The sequence below is a fragment of the Aethina tumida genome, chromosome 6 (genome assembly GCF_024364675.1).
Source record: "Aethina tumida isolate Nest 87 chromosome 6, icAetTumi1.1, whole genome shotgun sequence".
In the NCBI taxonomy this organism is placed as follows: Eukaryota; Metazoa; Arthropoda; class Insecta; order Coleoptera; family Nitidulidae; genus Aethina; species Aethina tumida.
This window is the reverse complement of record NC_065440.1, coordinates 12,877,722-12,898,660: the sequence shown is the minus strand read 5'-3', so window position 1 is coordinate 12,898,660 and position 20,939 is coordinate 12,877,722. Positions and strand designations below refer to the sequence as shown.

At 34.8% G+C, this 20,939-nt stretch overlaps 4 protein-coding genes across 9 annotated transcripts; 2 read left to right on the top strand and 2 right to left on the bottom strand.

Annotated features, from left to right (window-relative positions):
• The first annotated feature begins 458 nt into the window (after positions 1–458).
• Positions 459–1,534, top strand: LOC109603810 (uncharacterized). The gene is made up of 3 exons (XM_020020317.2): positions 459–844; positions 893–1,253; positions 1,309–1,534. The coding sequence occupies exons 1-3, from the start codon at positions 573–575 to the stop codon at positions 1,519–1,521; spliced, it is 846 nt and encodes a 281-aa protein (XP_019875876.2). The 5' UTR covers positions 459–572; the 3' UTR covers positions 1,522–1,534.
• A 426-nt stretch (positions 1,535–1,960) lies between these two features.
• Positions 1,961–17,878, top strand: LOC109603811 (alpha-tocopherol transfer protein). Its single transcript, XM_020020318.2, has 6 exons — positions 1,961–2,160; positions 8,596–8,787; positions 16,849–17,007; positions 17,065–17,158; positions 17,207–17,333; positions 17,393–17,878. The coding sequence occupies exons 1-6, from the start codon at positions 2,069–2,071 to the stop codon at positions 17,647–17,649; spliced, it is 921 nt and encodes a 306-aa protein (XP_019875877.2). The 5' UTR covers positions 1,961–2,068; the 3' UTR covers positions 17,650–17,878.
• Positions 8,807–15,822, bottom strand: LOC109603818 (uncharacterized). Of its 5 annotated transcripts, none has more exons than XM_049968773.1 (15): positions 15,717–15,822; positions 14,921–15,666; positions 13,745–14,864; positions 12,901–12,975; positions 12,823–12,844; positions 12,364–12,648; positions 11,959–12,314; positions 11,624–11,737; positions 11,452–11,566; positions 11,277–11,392; positions 9,866–11,224; positions 9,676–9,813; positions 9,511–9,621; positions 9,346–9,459; positions 8,807–9,298 (listed from the first exon to the last, which is right to left on the bottom strand). In XM_049968773.1, the coding sequence occupies exons 1-15, from the start codon at positions 15,735–15,737 to the stop codon at positions 9,017–9,019; spliced, it is 4,974 nt and encodes a 1,657-aa protein (XP_049824730.1). In that variant the 5' UTR covers positions 15,738–15,822; the 3' UTR covers positions 8,807–9,016. The 5 variants fall into 5 exon arrangements, with proteins under 5 accessions (XP_049824730.1, XP_049824732.1, XP_049824733.1 ...); XM_049968775.1 differs by having other exon boundaries at positions 8,807–9,292; XM_049968776.1 differs by having other exon boundaries at positions 12,037–12,314.
• LOC109603820 (uncharacterized) lies at positions 15,940–16,830 on the bottom strand. 2 transcript variants are annotated; one of them, XM_020020329.2, is made up of 5 exons: positions 16,642–16,829; positions 16,530–16,581; positions 16,335–16,473; positions 16,186–16,282; positions 15,940–16,129 (listed from the first exon to the last, which is right to left on the bottom strand). In XM_020020329.2, the coding sequence occupies exons 1-5, from the start codon at positions 16,718–16,720 to the stop codon at positions 16,071–16,073; spliced, it is 426 nt and encodes a 141-aa protein (XP_019875888.1). In that variant the 5' UTR covers positions 16,721–16,829; the 3' UTR covers positions 15,940–16,070. The 2 variants fall into 2 exon arrangements, with proteins under 2 accessions (XP_019875888.1, XP_019875887.1); XM_020020328.2 differs by having other exon boundaries at positions 16,530–16,830.
• Positions 17,879–20,939: the final 3,061 nt, after the last annotated feature.

Below are 20,939 nucleotides of genomic sequence, written 5' to 3'. Positions count from 1 at the left end.
TACACAAGCGTCAATTAAGCCGGAGAAAATTTAATCGAAATCGTGTGAATTTATGTAAGTACAAAACTTTCTCCCCCCGTATTTTTTCCAAAAATTCATTGCATCACGAACATTTGCATGAATTAATGGCGAATTAATGTTGAATATGGCAAACTTACAGGTTGCACTGCGACTTAATCGAATTTATAAAAACGGTCTTTATCTAATGGCAAGTGAAAGCAAGTTGTACTCTATAATAACAATTCGATAAATGTAATTTTATTATAAGTACTTCCTTAAGATGATATACGTAATTATAATCGCACCGTTTCCTGAATCGGTCGTTTTTGGGGTGATTTTATTGTTCGATCTTCGATTATGACGAAGAGCGACTTTCACTCTTTGGCAGAATGGACGAAATTCTTTGTTGAATTAATAGGTTTCTCCTGTGATCGTTGCAAAACGTGGATTCATCAACTGACCCTCGTACGACGTACTAAAATAGAAAAGCAGCGACAGCGAATTTTTTCCCGCACGTTACACAAAAGTTATTAACCGCAAGTCAGTCCCGAACACATTAATGAACCGTTAAAATGAATCACTTCAAATTTCAAGTTCAGCATGTCGTTGAACAAGGCAGGACGAATCAACAGTTGATCGACACCTTGGTACAATGGTTACAAGACAACGACATGCCGAAAGTACCTCAAGAAACCATCGTGGAATTTTTGCTGGCCTGCAACAACGACCTGGAGGCGACCAAGAAGACAATGCAGTCGTGCTACAATTGTAAAAAGAACGGGCCGGAAATTTTCGACGACAGAAACGTGAACAACCCCAACTTGGAGCTGGCGCTGAAGACGATGTAAGTAGCCGCCAGTCGGGCCCGATTTATGCTCACGTTAATTTACAGACGTTTAGCCACGATGCCGACCAGAACTGAACAAAACTATGCCGTCCATTATTTTAAGGTGCACGACCCGGATTATACCAAGTTCGACATTGTGGCCAACATAAAGCTCACCCTCATGCTCCTGGAGGTGACTTTGGAGAAGGATCCGCCTGACGGGTTGGTGGTGGTCTTGGACATGGATAATATTGGGTTGATGCATGTTACGAAGCTGAAGCTTGGCTTTCTGAGGCTGTTCTTTGAGTTCTTGCAGGAAGGGATGCCATTGAAGTTGAAACAGATACACATTTTCAACACGTCGTTCGTGTACGACAAGATTTTGGCTCTGATTAAGATCCTGATGAAGAAAGAGCTTGCTGAGCTGGTACTTCGAAAAGCTTGGTCTTAATTGGGTTGTGGTTGATAAGCTTTTGTTACAGATCAAGGCTCACCCCCCCAACTTGGACATGGAGAAGTTTTTCCAGGAGGAGTTGAGGAAGGAGTGCATTCCAAAGGACTATGGTGGCAGTTTGGGTACCATCGAAGAGTTACACGCTGACACCATTGCGCAAATGAAGGAAAGGCAGGAGTACTTCGACGAGGAAGAAAGATCAAGGAAAAATTATAGATTTGAAAGTGTTGAGCTGAAATAAATTTTTGCCATAACCACTCGTTTTATTGCTCCTATGTAACTCGTAGAAAATGTGCACACGTCCTTAATATTTGTCGCAGAGCAATGACATGTTTAATGTGAAATGGGCATAAACAGAAATGAACAAAATCGTAAAATTGTGTAAACTATTACGCAACATACAACACGAGAAGAAAATGGTACATGTTGTCCGATTTCTGCAATCAGGAAATATTACATAACAAAGCTTTCGCCATACAAAACTCATCTCATCCATCGCATCTGATCAACAAATCAAAGTTGCACATCCTCGTCACGTACCCAATAGGTCAGAAAATTGTTGGGGGATTTTCTTTTAGGAAACCCTTCAGAAAATCCTCCAAGTACCAAAGATTAAAGCCCCCACTTCAATGCTGAGCACTTTCGCCCGAGACAATCGCCGCTGAATCAGTACGCAACAATCCGCGACTCGTGCACGCTACTCTTGTTAGTAACATCACGCGTACTCGAATTACAATTAGTAACCGAGTGGTGCCCATTATTCAGTACCGGTGTGTCGTTGTGTTAAAATGAGCAAGGAATTAAAATACAGCCATCCCTTCATCGACGGACTGAAAAATGTGCCGGACAAGAAGAAGGAGCTGCAAAAGATCAGAGCCTGGTATTGGATATTTCTTTTTGTAAAACAACGTGCAAATTGTGTGTTGGGTTACGGGTCTCGTGTTTTATACAAGAGTTAGCACTTTTTGGATTTTGATGAACGCACGAGTCATTTGGTAACACGTATTTGGTTATTGTGCCTCGAGCACTTAATTAATAAACCGTAATCATTTACATGTCTTTAAACTGATTATTCAATCACTTTCAAATTGTTTTATGGTTTCAAATGTCATATATAATTTCTGGATATTAAATGTGGTCAATTCTCTACGAATTAATTTAATTTAAAGATTTAAATTAACTTATTTTAGTAGTGTTTATTTTTGTTATTACTTGTAACTCTTTAAAAAGACTGTTTCTTAAATTCGAAGGTTGTTCTTCAAGATCTTACAGTTTGTTTCACTTCTAATTGCAAAACAATATAATTAACATAAAAATTATGTTGAAATTTATTTACATTAAATATTTAATTTAGTTAAACATCTCTTATTTTTATTGTTGCTAAATTTTTTAAAATTCTTTGAAAGAAAGTAGAAAACTTATTTTCTTCTTTAAAATCTTTATCATTTCTTAAATATGAAGGTTGTTCTTCAAAAATTTACAGTTTATTTCACTTTCATTTGTATAACAAATAAATATGACATAATTAATCTAAAAACTTAAATTATTCTTTAAAGTCTTTATCACTGAAGGATGTTTCTTAAGTTTAAAGATTGTTCTTCAAGAATTTACATTTTATTTCACTTCCAGTTATATAACAAATCAACATAACACAATTAATATAGAAAATTTAAATCATTCTTTAAAATCTTTATCACTGAAGGCTGTTCTTAAATTTGAAGTTTGTTCTTCAAGAATTTACAGTTTATTTCCCTTCCAGTTGTATAATACATCAACATAACATAATTAATATAGTATAGTTCAATCTTTCTTTCAAATCTTTACCATTAAGATCTGTATCTTAAATTTGAAAGATGTTCTTCAGGAATTTAGAGTTTATTTCACTTCTAGTTATATAACACATCAATATAACATATTTAATATGTTCAATATTCACAGTTTATTTCACTTTTATAGTTTAATTCACAGTTGTATTACACATCAACATAAAATAATTAATACAGAACATTTCAATTATTCTTTAAAATCTTTATTATTGAAGGCTGTTTCTTAAATTTGAAGGTTGTTCTTCAAAAATTTACAGTTTATTTCATTTCTAGTTGTATAACTCATCAACATAATATAATTAATATGGAAAACTTCAATTATTATTTAAAATCTTTATTATCGAAGAATGTTTTATAAATTTGAAGGTTGTCCTTCAAGAATTTACAGTTTATTTCACTTCCAGTTGTATAACACATCAACATGACGTAATTAATTTATAAAACTTCAATCATTCTTTAATATCTTTTTTATTGAAGGCTGCATCTTAAATTTGAAGGTTGTTCTTCAAGAATTTACAGTTTATTTCACTTCCAGTTGTATAATACGTCAACATAACATAATTAATATAGTATAGTTCAATCTTTCTTTCAAATCTTTACCATTAAGATCTGTATCTTAAATTTGAAAGATGTTCTTCAGGAATTTAGAGTTTATTTCACTTCTAGTTATATAACACATCAATATAACATATTTAATATGTTCAATATTCACAGTTTATTTCACTTTTATAGTTTAATACACAGTTGTATTACACATCAACATAAAATAATTAATATAGAAAATTTCAATTATTCTTTAAAATCTTTATTATTCAAGGCTGTTTCTTAAATTTGAAGGTTGTTCTTCAAGAATTTACAGTTTATTCCATTTCCAGTTGTATAACACATCAACATAATATAGTTAATATGGAAAACTTCAATTATTCTTTAAAATCTTTATTATTTAAGAATGCTTCATAAATTTGAAGGTTGTCCTTCAAGAATTTACAGTTTATTTCACTTCCAGTTGTATAACCATCAACATAACTTAATTAATATAGAAAAATTCAATCATTCTTTAAAATATTTATTATTGCAGACTGTTTCTTAAATTTGAATGTTGTTCTTCAAGAATTTTCAGTTTATTTCACTTCCTGTTGTATAACACATCAACATAACATTATTAATATGAACAACTTCAATCATTGTTTAAAATATTTATTATTGCAGGCCGTTTCTTAAGTTTGAAGGTTGTTCTTCAATAATTTACAGTTTATTTCACTTCCTGTTGTATAACACATCAACATAACATTATTAATATGGACAACTTCAATAATTCCTTAAAATCTTTATTATTGAAAACTGTTTCTTAAATTTGAAGGTTGTTCTTTAGGAATTTACAGTTTATTTCACATCATATCAACATAATATTATTAATATAAAAAACATCTTTTCTTTAAATATCTCTTTCTTTAAAGATTTTTTCTAAAATTTGAAGGCTGTTCTTGAAGATCTTATAGTTTGTTTCCTTTTTAAATGTAACACAAAAACTCTCAAATTTAATTTACTTAAATGTTTTAATTTGTTTAACGTCTTATTTGGTATAATCTTTTAAAATATTTGTCTTTGAAGAAAGATTTGAAGGTTATTCTTCAATATTTTACAATTTAATTCACTTCAAAATCTCTAAAAATTACTTCAACGATTTAATTTAATTAAACATCCTTAATTGTCGTTGTTGTTGAAACATTTTATAATTTATTGAAATATTGCTCTACAAAAACTCTTGCTTAAATTTGAAGGTTGTTGATCAAGATCATACAGTTTACTTAACATCTAGTTGCAACACACGTGCACATAATCCAATTAACATAATAAACTATTTAATTATTAAAAATTATTCTCCAAACCAGTTGAAAAACAGCAACGAAAAACGAAGATTGAACCGACCTTGTTCCGTTGTCTATTACATTGCGACAAAATTGTAAAATTTGTTGATTTCGCACGTGAAATCTTTGTTACGGTTTATTGGGGTCGTCGGTTCTGGTTTACCTGGTAAATCTTGAAATCCGCCAAGACCATAAAACTAGTTAGTTGTCTGTTTGGCGAAAAACCGGCCTTTGTAGTTCCGGATTTTATTGTCGTTTATTAAATCATTTTTCTGTCGTTTGCGACCAGTATTACTGTAATTAGTTTTATTATTCCTCTGTCAAAGGTAAATTGCCCTCACCTTGGATGGCCACCTTTTTTTTATTCAATGGTATCAAAGAACAATAATCATAAACACGAGAAAAAATAGACTAAGGTCCAATTTTATTAATTACACGCGTATTTCTGATCGATTGATGTGGTAATTGGTTAATATTTTCATATTGGAAAAACATTATAATGATAAATATTATATGATTGGCGTAAACAAGGTTCAATTTAGAATAAAATATTATTCAATTATTCAAGTTGTTACAATTTATGCAACAAAATATTATTTATAAGTTACAAATGCGTGTTTATATATTATTTTTTATTTTATATAATGTACATTTAACGAGATCTAAATTCAAATTTCAAAGGCCAAACATTAATAATTCATCTAAAGTACCTAATTATGTTAATATAATATCATTTTCTATTAATTTAATGGTAAATTATAAATATTTATATAATGAAGATTCTTTAAAATTAAAAACGTGTTTTAGTTTTCACTTAACTTAAATATTTGATTAAAATCTGTAAAAGTTAATTGGATTTTTTCAATGGTTGAATGAACTGTTTGAAATTATTTATTTTGTTCAACATATTTTTATGAGGCTTAAATATTTACAATATTTTTATAATAATTCTTGTAGGAAAAAAATTGTTAATTTACTTTTTCTCTCAGTTTTCTTTTACAATTAGTATTTTGTACTGTACTATTATGGTATTAAAATAGTTATTTAAATTATTTTTCAAAGAAAGAAGAAGAAAAGCTTCCTTTTTCCATCTTCTAAATTTTGTATCTTTTCAAAGATTCCTGGAATTGTTTTGTAATTTTATGGCACTAAAACTTACCTAAATTTGGAATTTCTTCATCGATTCTTAGAAATGTTTTGAAGATTTTGGGGTATTTATTTTATTTCAAAATTTAGTGGTGGAGGAAAAATTGTTGACCTATTTTTTAGTCAGTTTTTAATTAAAATTATTAATATTTGTCATTGAGGCTAAAAAATTATCAAAAATTTTAAACTTTTTTAAAGATTGCCTTACATTTCATGATATATAACATAATTTTAAATGTTTAAATATTAATTTCATTTCAAAATTGTGTGTAAAAGAAACATTGTTAATTTATTTATTCCATCATTTTTCTCTTAGAATTATTAATAATTATTAAATAAACCAAATATTTATCTAAATTTTTTTAACAGTTCTTGAACTTAAGTGGATGAAAAATTGTTGGTTTATTTATCAGTTTTTTATTAAGTTTATTAACATTTATCATTAAGACGACAGATTAATTATGTAAATTTTGGACTTTTTCAAAAGTTCTTTAGGTTTTTTGATATATTTAATATGATCTTAAGTGTTCAAAGTAAATGAAATATTGTTGATTTATTTATTCTATCTATGTTTTCTAAGAATTATTATCATTAAGAAATCCGAACATCTAAATTTTAGATTTTTTCAAAAGTTATTGAATTTTTAACATTTTTAACATAAAATATTTTCACATGTTTAATTATTTGTCCCTTTTCATAATTGTCTAGTAGGAATTTAAGTGGATGAAAAACTGTTGATTTATTTCTTCTATCAGTTTTTTAATTAAAATTATAAACATTTATCATTAATACAACAGATTAATTATGTAATTTTAGACTTTTTCAAAATTCCTTTAAATTAATTGATATATTTAACATAATCTTAAATGATAAAATATCGATTCCCTTTCAAATTTTTCTAGTAAGTAAGTTCAAAGTAAATAAAATATTGTTGATTTATTTATTATATCTGTGTTCTGTGAGATTTATTAGTTATTATTAAGAAATCCAAATCATTATCTAAATTTTAGATTTTTTCAATAGTTCTTAAATTTTTTTTGAACTTAAAATATTTTCAAATGTTTAATTATGTCCCCTTTCATAATTGTCTAATTTAAGTGGTTGAAAAATTATTGATTTATTAAGTTTTTAATTAAGATTATTAACATTTATCATTGAGACAACAGATTAATTATGTAAATTTTAGACATTTTCCTGATAATATAATCTTAAAACTTTAAATATTGTTTTCCTTTCAAATTTTTCTAGTTAAGTGTTCAAAGTAATCAATATAATCTTAAAAGTTTAAATATTGATTTTCTTTCAAATTTTTCTAGTAAGTGTTCAAAGTAAATGAAATATTGTTGATTTATTTATTCTATCAGAGTTCTCTTAGAACTTAGAAATTATAATTAATAAATCCAGATAAGTATCTAAATTTTAGATTTTTTTCAGAAATTCTTGAATACTTTTTAACTTAGAATATTTTTACATGTTTAATTATTTATTTTACATTTATCATTAAGACAACTGATTATGTAAATATTGGATTTTTTCAAAAGTTCTTTGAGTTTCATTATATATTTAATATAATTTTAAAAGTTTAAATATTGATTGTTCAAAATAAATTAAATATAGTTGATTTACACTTTTACATTTATCAAAGATTAAGTGAATTGTGTCATAATACACGATATATTTTAATATGATTAAATATTTCCCTTTTTGTATTTTCTGATACGAATTTAAGTTGATCTTTTGCTATTACAATTAATAATCGTTATCATTAAAGTAAATAATTTGTTATATGGTTTTTATCTACTATATATAAATCTGATATGAAAACTCTGACAAAACGATTTCAATTATTGTAACTATTGCTATTTTATAAAACATAATTTCCCAGATTTAATTTTGTTATTAAGTCCAATTAGTAACTAAAAGCAATTAGTGCTGCGAAGCATGGGATCCACACAAATTGGAAACTTTTTAGCACATTCGAAATCCGAGAGGATCGTACCACGAATAAGTGAAATTCCACCGGTCCACAGGTGTAACTAATAGCCCATCTCATTGCAGAACAAACAACCGTCTCGAAATAATAATTCTAGGTCAAAAAAATCATCCGATAACTATCCATTAACGAGCCAATTCGGACCATGAATTTAGATGAGGTACTACGACCTACTTTCCGGGAGACGACTCCGTCTCGTCCAGACGTAGCAATTCGCCAACACAATCAGAAAGTTGTTACCGCACGCGATCGGCTTCTACATTTAATTTTTCTGTTGCCTGCATCACCCGATCCGATTGCAACCGAAATACCTAATCGTGGTCAGTTCCTCGGGTTGCGTCACCCGTCGTTAAGTAGGTCCGACTCTCGATTTTCATTCAAGCACCTTGCGGAGAAAGCCTTGTGTCTTTCACGGTTTTGTCGTCTGGCGCAACAATCACGAATGTACGAGGCGCGGACTGAATTCAATTATCTGATTGCAGGATGAACACCCAGCCCCACCTGCCCGTCATCTCGGACGAGTACATCTTCCTCTTCTTGCACGCGTGCTACTATCAAACCGAGAAGACCAAGACCTCCATCGAAAACTACTTCACAATCAGATCAAACAACCCCCTGATATTCGGCAACAGAGATGCCTACTGTGACCGCATGAAGGTCATCATGGATTTGGCGTAAGTAAAACGAAACGGGTCAATGAAACATCTATATTAATGCACCGCAACAACACACATTACAATATTTCAAGATGGCGGCTTCAATATTCGCGGACTATAAATCGTTGTGCACCAAGACATCGAAGACAATCGACTTTCAATCACAGGACTCCAAAGCAGCGTCCAAAACCGCCCCTATACCAGTCGAAGACAATGTTCCTCCATTTTTATATCTCCATGTGGTCCTTCAGTCGTACTTGTTGCCATACTGTGGTGGCACGAACTTGAACTTGTTCTTCTTCATTGCCTTCGTCACTATTCGGCTCTCGCTGACCGTCGGTTTGAGCTTCGGTACTTTCGGAGGTTCTCTGGATTTCCAAGTTTCCAGGTCCAGCTTGAAGTTGGACTTGGTGGTGCCATGTACGATCCTCCTAAGGAACTCTTTCCTTTTGTGTGGACACAGGTCGGTGATGTCCTGCATTAGGTTGTATTCCAAGAGGCACTTCATCTTGGGTAGTTCTTCCTGTAACTATCAAATTTTAATATTAAGCAATTTTGAGTTATTAATTAGCTTACATGAAAATAGTGCTTTTGGAGCAGCAGCTTCTTCTCCCTAGTCATCTTGTTTATCAAGTATTTCATCTTGTTACAGTCTGTAGATTTGGACAGGTCTTCTTTGTGTTCGAAATGCTGAAATTAAAAGTTTTAACCATTGTTTCATGTTATTATTTTGTAAGTTACTTGTGGTGTGGGTTTCCTGATTGTTGATTGCGTCTTACTTGGTCCTTTCTTCAATCCAGTTTGCATTGAGTCTTCTAGTGCATCATGTGAGACGTAGTTCTTTTTATTATCCTTAAACATTAATTTTACAACAACGACAACAACAAAGAGCAACAACATTCTTACTTCAAATTTAGTTCTCTTATAGAGGCTCAAGACAAGCTCCTTGTTTTTGGCCATTTTACTAATAATTTTGCTCGTATCTTCCCTTGTATCCAATGGAATATCCGACTCGAATGGTTTTGGACATTTTGCAATAAAAGGCTAAAACAACTGCATCAAACTTGGGCACTATTAAAACAATTAAATGCCTCACCTTTTTGACCGGATTAGAAGAAACCAGTTCCTTCAATCGACTCCTCCGATACTCGATGCTCTTTGCGGCTCTGTCAATCAGCGATTTATCAAGGCCCCAGCCCTGCTTAACATCCTTCTTGTGACTCTTTACGGAATCGGTTTCCGTTTTCTGATTTTGAGCCGGCGGCTTCGTTTCCTTGAAGTTATACATGACTTTTTTGCTCAAAGAGCTCATCAGCGCCTTCTTCAGGGCAGATTGGGGTGCTTCCTCGCATTTCGGTGCCTTCTTCAAGATAATTTGAGGCGCCTCCTTAGGTTTTGGTGCCTCAACAGGTGGCTTTTTCGGCTCTACCTTGGGTTTTGTTTCCTTGTCGTTGATCAGGATGAAATCAGTGCACGGCTTCTTAGTGACCGCCGTTACCAGCTTCCTCTCCAGAGCTTCTTTCACCGGAGCAATCGGCACCATTGATTGCTCTATGATCTTCAGTGGTTCTGGAGGCTTGGTGGGTTTCACGGCGGCGTCGTCTTTGATGTTCGTCATAGCCGGCTGTGGCTTAGTTGCCATACTCGTCTGGGGCTTGTCTTCGGTTTTCGGGTCCTTTGGTTCTTCGGGTACTGCGTCTGGTGTTTCGTTGAAACAGATCACCATGTCTAGGATGTCGTCAATGGTACTGTTGTAGTCGTCGGAACTATTCTTCGACAGGGATTGTTTCCGTGAATCCGGATTCTGTTTCAATGTGTCAAGGTTATCGATCAGTTCTCCACACGTCTTCCATTGACGCTCCTCTTCGGATATATTAGATTCGGGTTTGTCGATGACTTTGCTAGAGACAACCGTAATTTCGGGCTCCTTACAGTTATCTTTTGATGCTTTATTGTTCTCTTCAGGGGTTTCGGGCGTTGGTTTTGATGTTGGTGGTGGTGTACATTCCGCTTTGGAGACGACCACATCGAAGACGTCATCAACCACTTGACTAAAATGTGCGGCATCTTCTACCACCTGAGGAGTAGTTTCCTCGGTTATTGGTACTTTATTTGACTTGACGCTTAGGTTCTTCTTCGACTTTGGTTTGGCAATATTTCCCAGACACTTGCAGTTTTCTTGGGCTATGACAGTTGGCTGTTTGAGTCGGTCAATTATTTCCATGATGCACATCACCAGTTTATCAGTCTTTTTACTCAGGTCTTGGTATTCTTGCTCTTCAGTTCTTTTCTTCTTTCCAGGATTTAACTTCTCCCACTGGTGACTTGAACGTTTGTTACTAACAAAATTAGGTTGCAAGGAAATTTTAAACTCGATGGTGCTTCTACAATTTGAGTCACCTTCATCGAAGACGACGTTAGATATGGGAATGTTCCAAATATTCCTGTCTTTAGACTATAAAATATACATACAATATGCCATTCAACAAAAGAACAAACAAACTTACCATCTCCATCATGTGAGCCATACTAGTTTGATTTTCTTCTTCTAATTGGTTCTCAATTTGGCATAGAAGCTTTGATGATTTAATCTCGGGGCTGCTTTGTACTTTTTTAATTAGATCTGTAGAACCTCAAACTTTTGTTTGTTTGTTAGAGATTTATCCTGTTCGACTGACTTACCTCGTTCTTGAGGTTTGGTCGAAGAATTCGAACCCGGTGCTGCTTTCGTGTTGTCCCCCAAGTTGCCATCAATCTCTTCGCATTGGATTTCAAGCTGGTTGTTTGTAGATGATGACTGGAAAGATTATTGATTGGCTAAAAGTGGACAAGACTCACAAGGGGTGTTCAATACCTTAACTTTAATAACATAAAAACGTTCAGCGTTATTTTCGGGCCGCAGAAGAAGGTCCATGTCCTTGATGAGGTTCACGATGTCCGGATTCTCAGAACAGACACATTTCGTCATCTAGGAAAATATTAAATTCAGATCGTCAGGTGGTTTTGTACAGCTCATTCCCGGAGCAGTAAAGGAACTGTTCCAGGCTTGAGCTGTACCTACCTTGAACTTCATTGGATTTTTTTAATGATTGGTGTAAAGAATTTCCTCAGCCAAACAAAGAGAAATCCGAGGATACTCTAAAAACAACTGTCAACAATTTGGACGTTAAATTGTCGTTGGTGTCTCACCTGTTGGTTGGCAGGCGTATCCGATTTGGCCTTGAAGGCGTTAACCAAATTTGCGAACAATGATGGTTTTGTAACTACCTTCTCGCCCTGGCTGTGCTGGCTCAGCTCATCCTCTTCGGGCAGTCCCAGTTGGCGTCTCTTTGATCTTATTATGTTCTCATCTTCTGCGACGAAGCTTTGGAAGTTGGAGTACAGTTTCCTGGCCTCTCTTATCTTCTCCTCGTTGTCGCAGCTCATCTCGTTGTCCCTCCTGAAGAAGTCCATGACGTAGCTCCTGTTCATGAACCCCCTGGACGGTGGATCGCTGCTGCTTCTCTTCCCTTGCTTCTCCGCGTTCTTGTTGTACGGAAGATCTGCTGGATGAATTTGTTATCATAAGAAAATAATTAAGTTGCATACAATTACCATGGGAACGGATGTTGGGTACGGAAGCGCTGCCGATCAGGCCACCGACCATCGCCTGTCTCCCCTTGCCGCTCACCAAAGACTTGCAAACGTTGGCGATGGCGTTGCGGCAGCTCTTCATGAAGCTCTGCTGCTCCGCCTTGATCGGCGTTATCTTCGTCACGGCCACCTCGGTACGCGGCTTCGGGCCCAGGTCGATCGGTACCGCCTTCCACTCCATCTTCGAGGAGGTGCGGCCGCACTGCGACGTTTTGTCGCATTCCATCTCCTTCGTGCACGCTTTAGCTGCGGGAAGGAAAAGGAACTCAACGACCTGTACCCGTACTCCGAGTGCGGCGGAATTTTAGGTGAAAGTGTGACCGTCATCGGACGAACACAAACATAAAACCGATTCCGGGTGACCCACTATTCGGTGGGTTATGTAATGCGTTGTTACGTCGTGTGATGTTAATACCTTACCTTTTGGCTTCTTCATCACCGGCTGAAAATTGCCAATAATTAATGGGTTTGAAATGTTAAGATTAGTAGACCAGTTACCTTGACAATCTGCACGTTTGGCTCCGGCATTGGTGCTTGGAATCTGTCGGGGCACGGTTTCCTTTTGTTTTGAAGCTGTAACGTAGGAAACCAAAATTATATGTCAGCTGTCATTGTGACAATTACATAACTCAAAAACTAAAATTAGACAGTGCAAAGACTTCGTCATTTAAATTATTTACAATGGCGGGAAAAACAGTGCTGGACGTGTTCCTGTCAAAATTCTTCAAAATCCTAACAGTCTCCATCAACACCACGCTACGAATGTTGCCGAGAATCCATGAGGAATACCTGAACCAGCTCAGGGCCTACGAGACATGCGAACTGCAAAAAAAGGCCGCAGACGCCGTATTCAAAAGGAAAATGCTTGAAGATAAATGTAAGGGATTAGACAACCCTCACGTCAGTGACCTCGAAGCTAAGCTTGACTCAAAAGTTACCGAAGAATTTCTGTCGTCTGGCAAAAACAATGTGGAAATGGGAGCTGAAAAGGAAATAACGAAGGATCAGAAGTTTCCTGCCCGGAAGTCAATTTCGACACCCTCAATGGAAGGAACAAAGATTCAGCCTGCAGCCCCAACGTTTCAAAATCAATCAGCGAAGGGCCCGACTTTCAAAAGTCCAGACATGGTGAAACCGCAAGAGTTGAAGAAAGTGGATGTCACCATCAACGCCAAACCGGAGGACAACCTGAAAGCCCCCAAGAACGCGGAGAAACCCAAGGAGGAAGTAAAGAAAGTGGAAACAGGCCCTTCGAAGTCTAAACAAGTAAAACAATAAACATGATAATTATTATAACATTGACGAATAAATTGGGCTAAAACTATAAAAACAAATTGTTTACCTCTTCCGTGCACGTTGTGAAGACCACAGGTTTGGCAACAGGTTGCTTGCACATCTGACAAAGGTCATCGGCTTCGGGGGGAGGGCACACCACCTTCTCCTCCGTCTTGCTTTTGACAAAACACGCGGTGTCACAAGGCGGCATCTCACCATCGCACACGGGCTTCCTGCCAAAACACGGTTTTTCGGCCGTGCAAATGGGAGTCGCCCGCTTCGGACACGCCGGTTCCTTTTTCGTGCAGGTGCTCGCCCCGGTGCCTTTAACCTGTTGGCCGGCTGATGGTGGGCTGCAAGGCGGCTTCGGTTTGTCGCCCTTCTTGGGGCACGGCTCTTTGGGCTTGCACACGGCCTGCGGTGGGGTTTTGGGGGTCGAGCCGCCGCAGATGCCCAACGGGTCGGTCATCTTGGGACGAGGGCTGCAGGGGTTATCGACCTTGGGCTTGCACACCTGTTTCTCCGGCGGCGATTTGCAAGGGGCTGATTTCTTCGGCTTGCACACGGCCTCCTGTTGTTTTGCGGGGCAGACGGGTTTTGGGGGTGGTTTGCAAGGAGTCGACGGCTTGGGTTTGCAGTCGGCCTCCGGCTTCTTTGGGGCGCACGGATTATCCGTTGGGGGACAGGCTGGTTCTTTATCCTTGACGGTGAAACAGGTGTTGCAAGAAGCCACTTTTTTCGGCGCACCGCAAGGTGGCTTTGCTTGTTGGCATGGAGATTCTGTGGATTGTTTTTTGGATGAGAAACATGTTGAGCACGAATCCGTCTTTTTGGCTTGTTTTGGTTGTTGTTTGGACGACGAGAAACAGCTGGTGCAGGACTCCGCCTTTTTGGGGGCGGCCTTGCAAGGGCTAGATTGCTTTTGTTGTTGGCATGGAGATGTTGGTTTGCCCGATGCGAAACAAGTGGTGCACGAGTCAGATTTTTTAGTCTGCCTTCCGCACGGGCTGGCTTGTTTGCATGTGTCTTGTTTCTTGGATGAAAAGCAGGAGCCGCACGGATGTTCCTTCGTCATGCATATTGAATCCTGTTGCTTCTTCGGGGTGAAAAACAGGTCGGCTCCACGTGAATCTGATCTTTTGATGGGCGGACATGATTTTGCTTCGCACGTGCTCTTAGAGAAGCATCTGTGGGGGAAGAAAAAAATTAAAAATAAGGACCCTTGAAATTTCTATAATCTTACTCTGTGCAACTTGCCTTCTTTGTGGGGCATTTTTTCCCGTCTCCTATGGGACTGGCCTCGCTGCGGGGGGCGCACTTTTTCTTGCACGGGTCCTCCTTTTTCTTGCAGGGGTCCTCCTTCTTAGGGCACGGTGGGCAGCAGGGTTTGGGACATGGTGGGCAGCAAGGTTTGGGGCACTCGGGACATTTGGGACAGCATGGCTTCGGGCAAGGTGGACAGCAGGGTTTTGGGCATGGTGGGCAAGGGGGACAGCATGGTGGATCTTCCTTTTTGCAGGGATCCTTCCTCTTTTTGGGTGTTGGGCAGGGAGGTTTGCAGGGGTCAGACTTGCTCAGTTTGTAGGAGCTGGTGCTGAGTCTCCTGCAGGTCTGGGCAGGGTCTTTCGGGCATATGACTTCGGGTAGTATGAATAGGGAAGCGTCACGTTTCGAGCCCGACTTTCCATCCTGGTTGGGAAGAGGCTGGTTGGGAAGTCCAGCACATGTCCTTCTCAGGTGCTTCTTCTTCAGACCTATTTGGTTAGTTTTGGACAAGAGGTATTCGTTTGGTGTGATGGAGTCACGTTTTCGTGTGATTCTGTTTCTTAGATAGTCGAATTCTTCATTGTCGCAATGAGTTTTTTCCTGCCTTTTTTTCGATTTTGTCCCGTAGAAGCATGTTGGTTTGATTAAGGATGGGAGATCGTCATTGACTGAATGGAAATGTTGTGTGTTGTTGAATATGAGTTTCAGGTTTTTGCGGATGGTCTAGGGAATGGTTTATTAGTGAGATAATCATTTAAATAGTTCTTACTTACAAGAAAACGAGCAGGATTCATCACTAAAATTTTGATCGTGTTTGACGGACAAAATGAAAATTGATGTTAGCACATTAATAAACAAAAACAATCTAGAAGTAAACTTTGGTTGTCAGCGTAACCACATAACTGTTTACAGTAAACAATTTTGTTTATAAACAAAATAAAAACAAAAAACCAGAAAAAAAACAAAACAAAAGAAACAAATTTTAAAAAATACAAGTAGGATTAAAATACATTTATTAATTTGAAATATGAATACAATAAAGTAATAAGACAAATTTAGAGAATGAGGTGAAAGTTTATTTATCAGTAGTAAAGGTTTGTTGCAGGGGGAATGAATATGAATAGTATCTAATAGCCTCTAAAATATTTCGCATGTTTATCACAGCAATAGTCGACAACCTCAACACCTAAAAATAGGGTACAAATGCAATTCGAGCTATTAAAACAAACAAACAAATTAAACCTTGAGTGTCGCTGCATGCAGCCATCAGCTTGTTCTTCTTATCCAACATTACCGGCAGGATGGTCGTAGACTTTCTTCTGATATTCCTTCTCTTGAACTGAAAATAAAGTCATTTATCATAGAGCTTGTCGAAAGACGACTCGCCAAACCTTCTCCGCGGGGTCAGCCTTGTACAGGAAATCAGTGTACATTGGCTTGTCGTTCTCGACCTCCGGCGTAGGCATCTTGAAGTCCTCGAACTTCTGAGGCTTGCCCTTGTACAGGTGCGCCGCCCTCTCGTTCATATGTCTAATAAAATCGATTGTTACTCACCTAAGCATCCATAATTTAGCTGGAAATCTTACTTTAACCAATCCTTCGAGCCTTCCTCGACGAGAGCGACCTGGCTGAGCTCCTCTGAGGGAAGGCACGAACTATTAGCGAATTGATCAATGATCGTGCGATCATTTTGCTTACGTCCCCCTGCGGGTGCCGACTTCACGCCCCTGGATAGATCTTTGAAATGGGGCGGTGGAATGTTCTTTAAGTAATACATTTTCGTGTAATTGGGGCGCTGTACTGGATCCTATAAAGCGTTAGAACTTTTTGCAGACTTGCATCATCACATCGAATTTTGACACTGACGTTCCGTTGACTTTTACACTGGTTTATCGATTGTTGCAGACATTTGGTTAGGTTGCCCAAAACCACTCCTGAAGGTTACAGGGTGTTGTTGTACAGCGTCCGTGATCCGGATCCGACCAAGGTCAACTTTGCTGATGGCGTTAAAGGATTTTGCATGTACAACGACTGCATTTTGTCCGAAGATGGACTACAAGAAGGGTAAGTATTAAATAATCAAGACAACAATAATCAAATTACCCTTATTTAATCTTACAGTTACGTGGTACTTTTTGATATGAAGGGTGTGTCGATTGGTCACTTGGCTAGGGTCAGCCTCCCCGCATTGAAGTGCTTCATGGCTTACATACAGGTACGTACATAAACTAATAAATCAACATGTTTCTAAAGCACATTTTAGGAAGCCCATCCATGCAGACTTAAAGGCATCCACGTCTTGAACACCGCCCATTGGATCAACCACATCATGAGGATGGTCGTACCTTTGGTCAAGTCCGAAGTACTAGGGTTGGTCAAGTTCCACAAAGGTACTTTGCTCTATCATCAACAATGATCCAGTAATAATCACCAATGTTTAAATTTAAAGGTTGCATACCTGAGGGAATCCCACAAGAAATCCTGCCCTTGGACTACGGCGGTGAAGCCCCGAGTGTAGAAGAACTGGACAGTGATACGAAGGCGTTGACTGCAAAGTACCGTGACTGGTTGATCGAAACTGAAAACTTCGTCACTGACGAATCGAAGAGGATAAAGAAGGCTTCGTTTTGGTCCTTGCTCACTGGCAACAACAACTCACAGAAAATGGACGAGAAAACATTCCTGAAGAACTTACAGATTGATTGAAAGCGGACCACACCGTAATTGTTGTTTGTTGTTAGGTTAACTAATTAATTGGGTTCTACCAGGACTCTAGGTTAAAGTATATTACTTAACTAATTGGAAGTTTGTTGATTATTATTGTTAGATTATTATTATTTTTTTGTATATGCGCATGTACTATTGTAAATTAAGGTTATTAGTCGGTTTTTTGTATACTCCATAAAATTCTGTTAATAAAAATTTTATTTATTGATATTGATTGATTTAACTGCAACTAATGAATATCAATTGATTAAACTGATAAGAACCGATGGAAACAATTAATTAATCCGCACAGTCTCAATCAATTTTTTTTTGCAGACACAATAGTCGACTATAGTAATGTGTATTTTTAAAACTAAATGGGTTTATGAGAAAGACTTGAGTTGTTTAACGAGATTAAGGATGCAAATTGCACAGATTTGGCATGGTAATGAGAGAAAGACTATGGTTTATTCGGTGGAGAAGGCTTTTGTTTCATTTCCAGAAAATGATAAAGTAAGTTAAATTATAAATTAATAACATGTTTAGAAAAATATTCTTTCTGAAATGAAATCATAGTAAATTGTAATGATAATTACATAATTAGACTTCCTTCATAACTTTGTTATTTATTAATAACTCATTAAATTTTTATTTATTCCTATAACTTAAACCATTCTAGTTAAAATAAACAAATATAATTGTAATTTGTTAATGTAGTTTTAATTTGTTTTATTTTGAAACTACTCTTTTCCAAAACTTTTTATAATATATGAAGAAATTTTAATTATAGAATTATTATTACAATTTAATGTTTCAGAAAGAGATATTTAAATAATTTTATTATATTTTTATATTAATTAAAGATTTTTTTCTGGTTTACTTTGTAATAAATTAGCCAAAACATTTTTCAACTAATTAGACATCAGTACGGTGTCAACGAGAAGAGAAATAGGAAGTGTAAAAGTAAAATTAATGTGTAAACAACTAAAACCGCAACACATTTAAAATTGTATCTTTTTATTGTCCTATATTGGTTTAATTTATCTGAATATATATAAAATTGACGAGTTGTTAACAATAAAGCAAAAAAGTTATAAAGAAAGATATATTCAAGTAATTTTATTATATTTTCATATTAATTAAAGATTATTTTCTGATTTCCTTTGTCATAAAATTTGCTAAAACATTCTTCAACTAGTTGAACATCAGTACAGTATCAACGAAAAGTGAAATAAGAAGTGTAAAAGTAAAACTATAATTTAAACAACTAAAACAGCATTAACAAATTTAAGATTATGTCTTTTTATTGTACTATATTGGTTTAATTTATCTGAATATTTAATAATTTCATATGTTTCAAAAAAAGTAAGTAATTATTATTATATTTTTATAATAATTAATTATTTTCTGATTTCCTCTGTAAATTTGTCACAACATTCTTCAACTAATTAAACATCAGTACAGTGTCAACGAAAAGTTAAATGGGAAGTGTAAAAGTAAAACTAATGTTTAAACAACTAAAAAATAAAAAAAATTGTAATAAATTGTATCTTTTTATTGTACTATATCGGTTTAATTCATCTAAATATATAAAAATTGACGAGTTGTTAACAATAAAAAAAAAGTTATGAAGAACTAATGACTGACTAGTGGCGCCCAACGTATATCAAAAAAATAGTCTTTATTCAAATTCGAAATTAGCCTTTGTGTATTTAAATGCGCTGTTAAATATATCTAATAACATATCCTATGTAACATATTTTATATTATTGTATGTAACATATTTATATTTATTTTTAGGGTAGTGGCGCCCAACGTTCGTTAAAAAACTTATTATTGGCCTGTATTGTTTCAGAAATTTGAAGATTGTCGTTGTGTGCATAAACTATATGATATTAAATTAGAAATTTGTATATATGTAAAATAATTTATTTTAATTCTTAAACAAAATATGTAGATTGGCGCCCAACGTATGCTAACAACTATGTTATTATAAACTCTTGTTCTATTTTAGTTAACTTTCTTTTAATCAAAGAATAGTTATTATGGTTTAAAGATGAAGCTTTTTCCAATTTGTTTTGTTATATTTATTCGGGGGTTACTTTTAAGGAAGTGGCGCCCAACGTTTGTTAGAAAATGTTCACATTTACTTTGTTATTGACCAGTATGGTTTATGAAATTGTTGTCGAATGATCAATTGAAGCTCTAATTGTTTGTATAAAATATGGAATTTTAAATTGGATATATGTATACTTACAAAATACCTTATATTATTTTAATTCTTAAACTGAATCTACATTGGCGCCCAACGTATGTTAACAAATATTATACAGTATGGTCCTATATTAGTTAAATTATCTATCATTTTTTTCTCTATTAATTTACTCAGTAATAATACATAAATAATTTTTCAAATAAAATTATATTTTACATATTGATTTTTTTAAAATTGACTGACACTGATAAACTCAAATAAAAACAAGGTTGTAGAATAGATATAAAGCTTTCAAGGACTGTATCACACTTCAGGTAAAGCTTTTTTAATTTTCTACATTTTAATAATTTTCAAAATTTTTATAATAATTTCATTATTGTATTATTTAATAATCTCCAGATTTTACTAATTTCAAGAATTTATTCTTGAAATTAGTAAAATGGTAATTTAAAGAATAATAATAATGTGTTAATAATTAATTTTATAAATATAGTCACTTTGTTTCTATTAATTTAGTTAATTCATAAATCATTTTTTAAATAAATGATGTTTTTCATATCGAATTTTTTAAATTTATATACCCAGATTAACACAAATAAAAAACAAAACTCTAGAATAGATATAAAGCTTTCAAGAACTATAACACACTTCAAGTAAATCAAGAAAAAAAATTTAATAATTTTTAACATTTTTACAATAATTAAAGATTGTTTTCTCATTATCTTTGTAATAAATTTGCCAAAACATTCTTCTATTAATTAGACTTCAGTATAATGTCAACAAAAAGTGAAATAGGAAGTGTAAAAGTAAAATTATTATGTAAACAACTAAAACAGCACTAACACATTTAAGATTCTATCTTTTTATTGTACTATATTGGTTTAATTCATCTGAATATATAAAAATTAACGAGTTGTTAACAATAAAGCAAAAAAGTTGTGAAGAAAGTTTAATTACATAATTATTATTATATTTTAACGAGTTTCAGAAAGAGATATTTAAATAATTTTATTGCATTTTTATATTAATTACAGATTGTTTCCTCATTATCTTTGTAATAAATTTGCCAAAACAT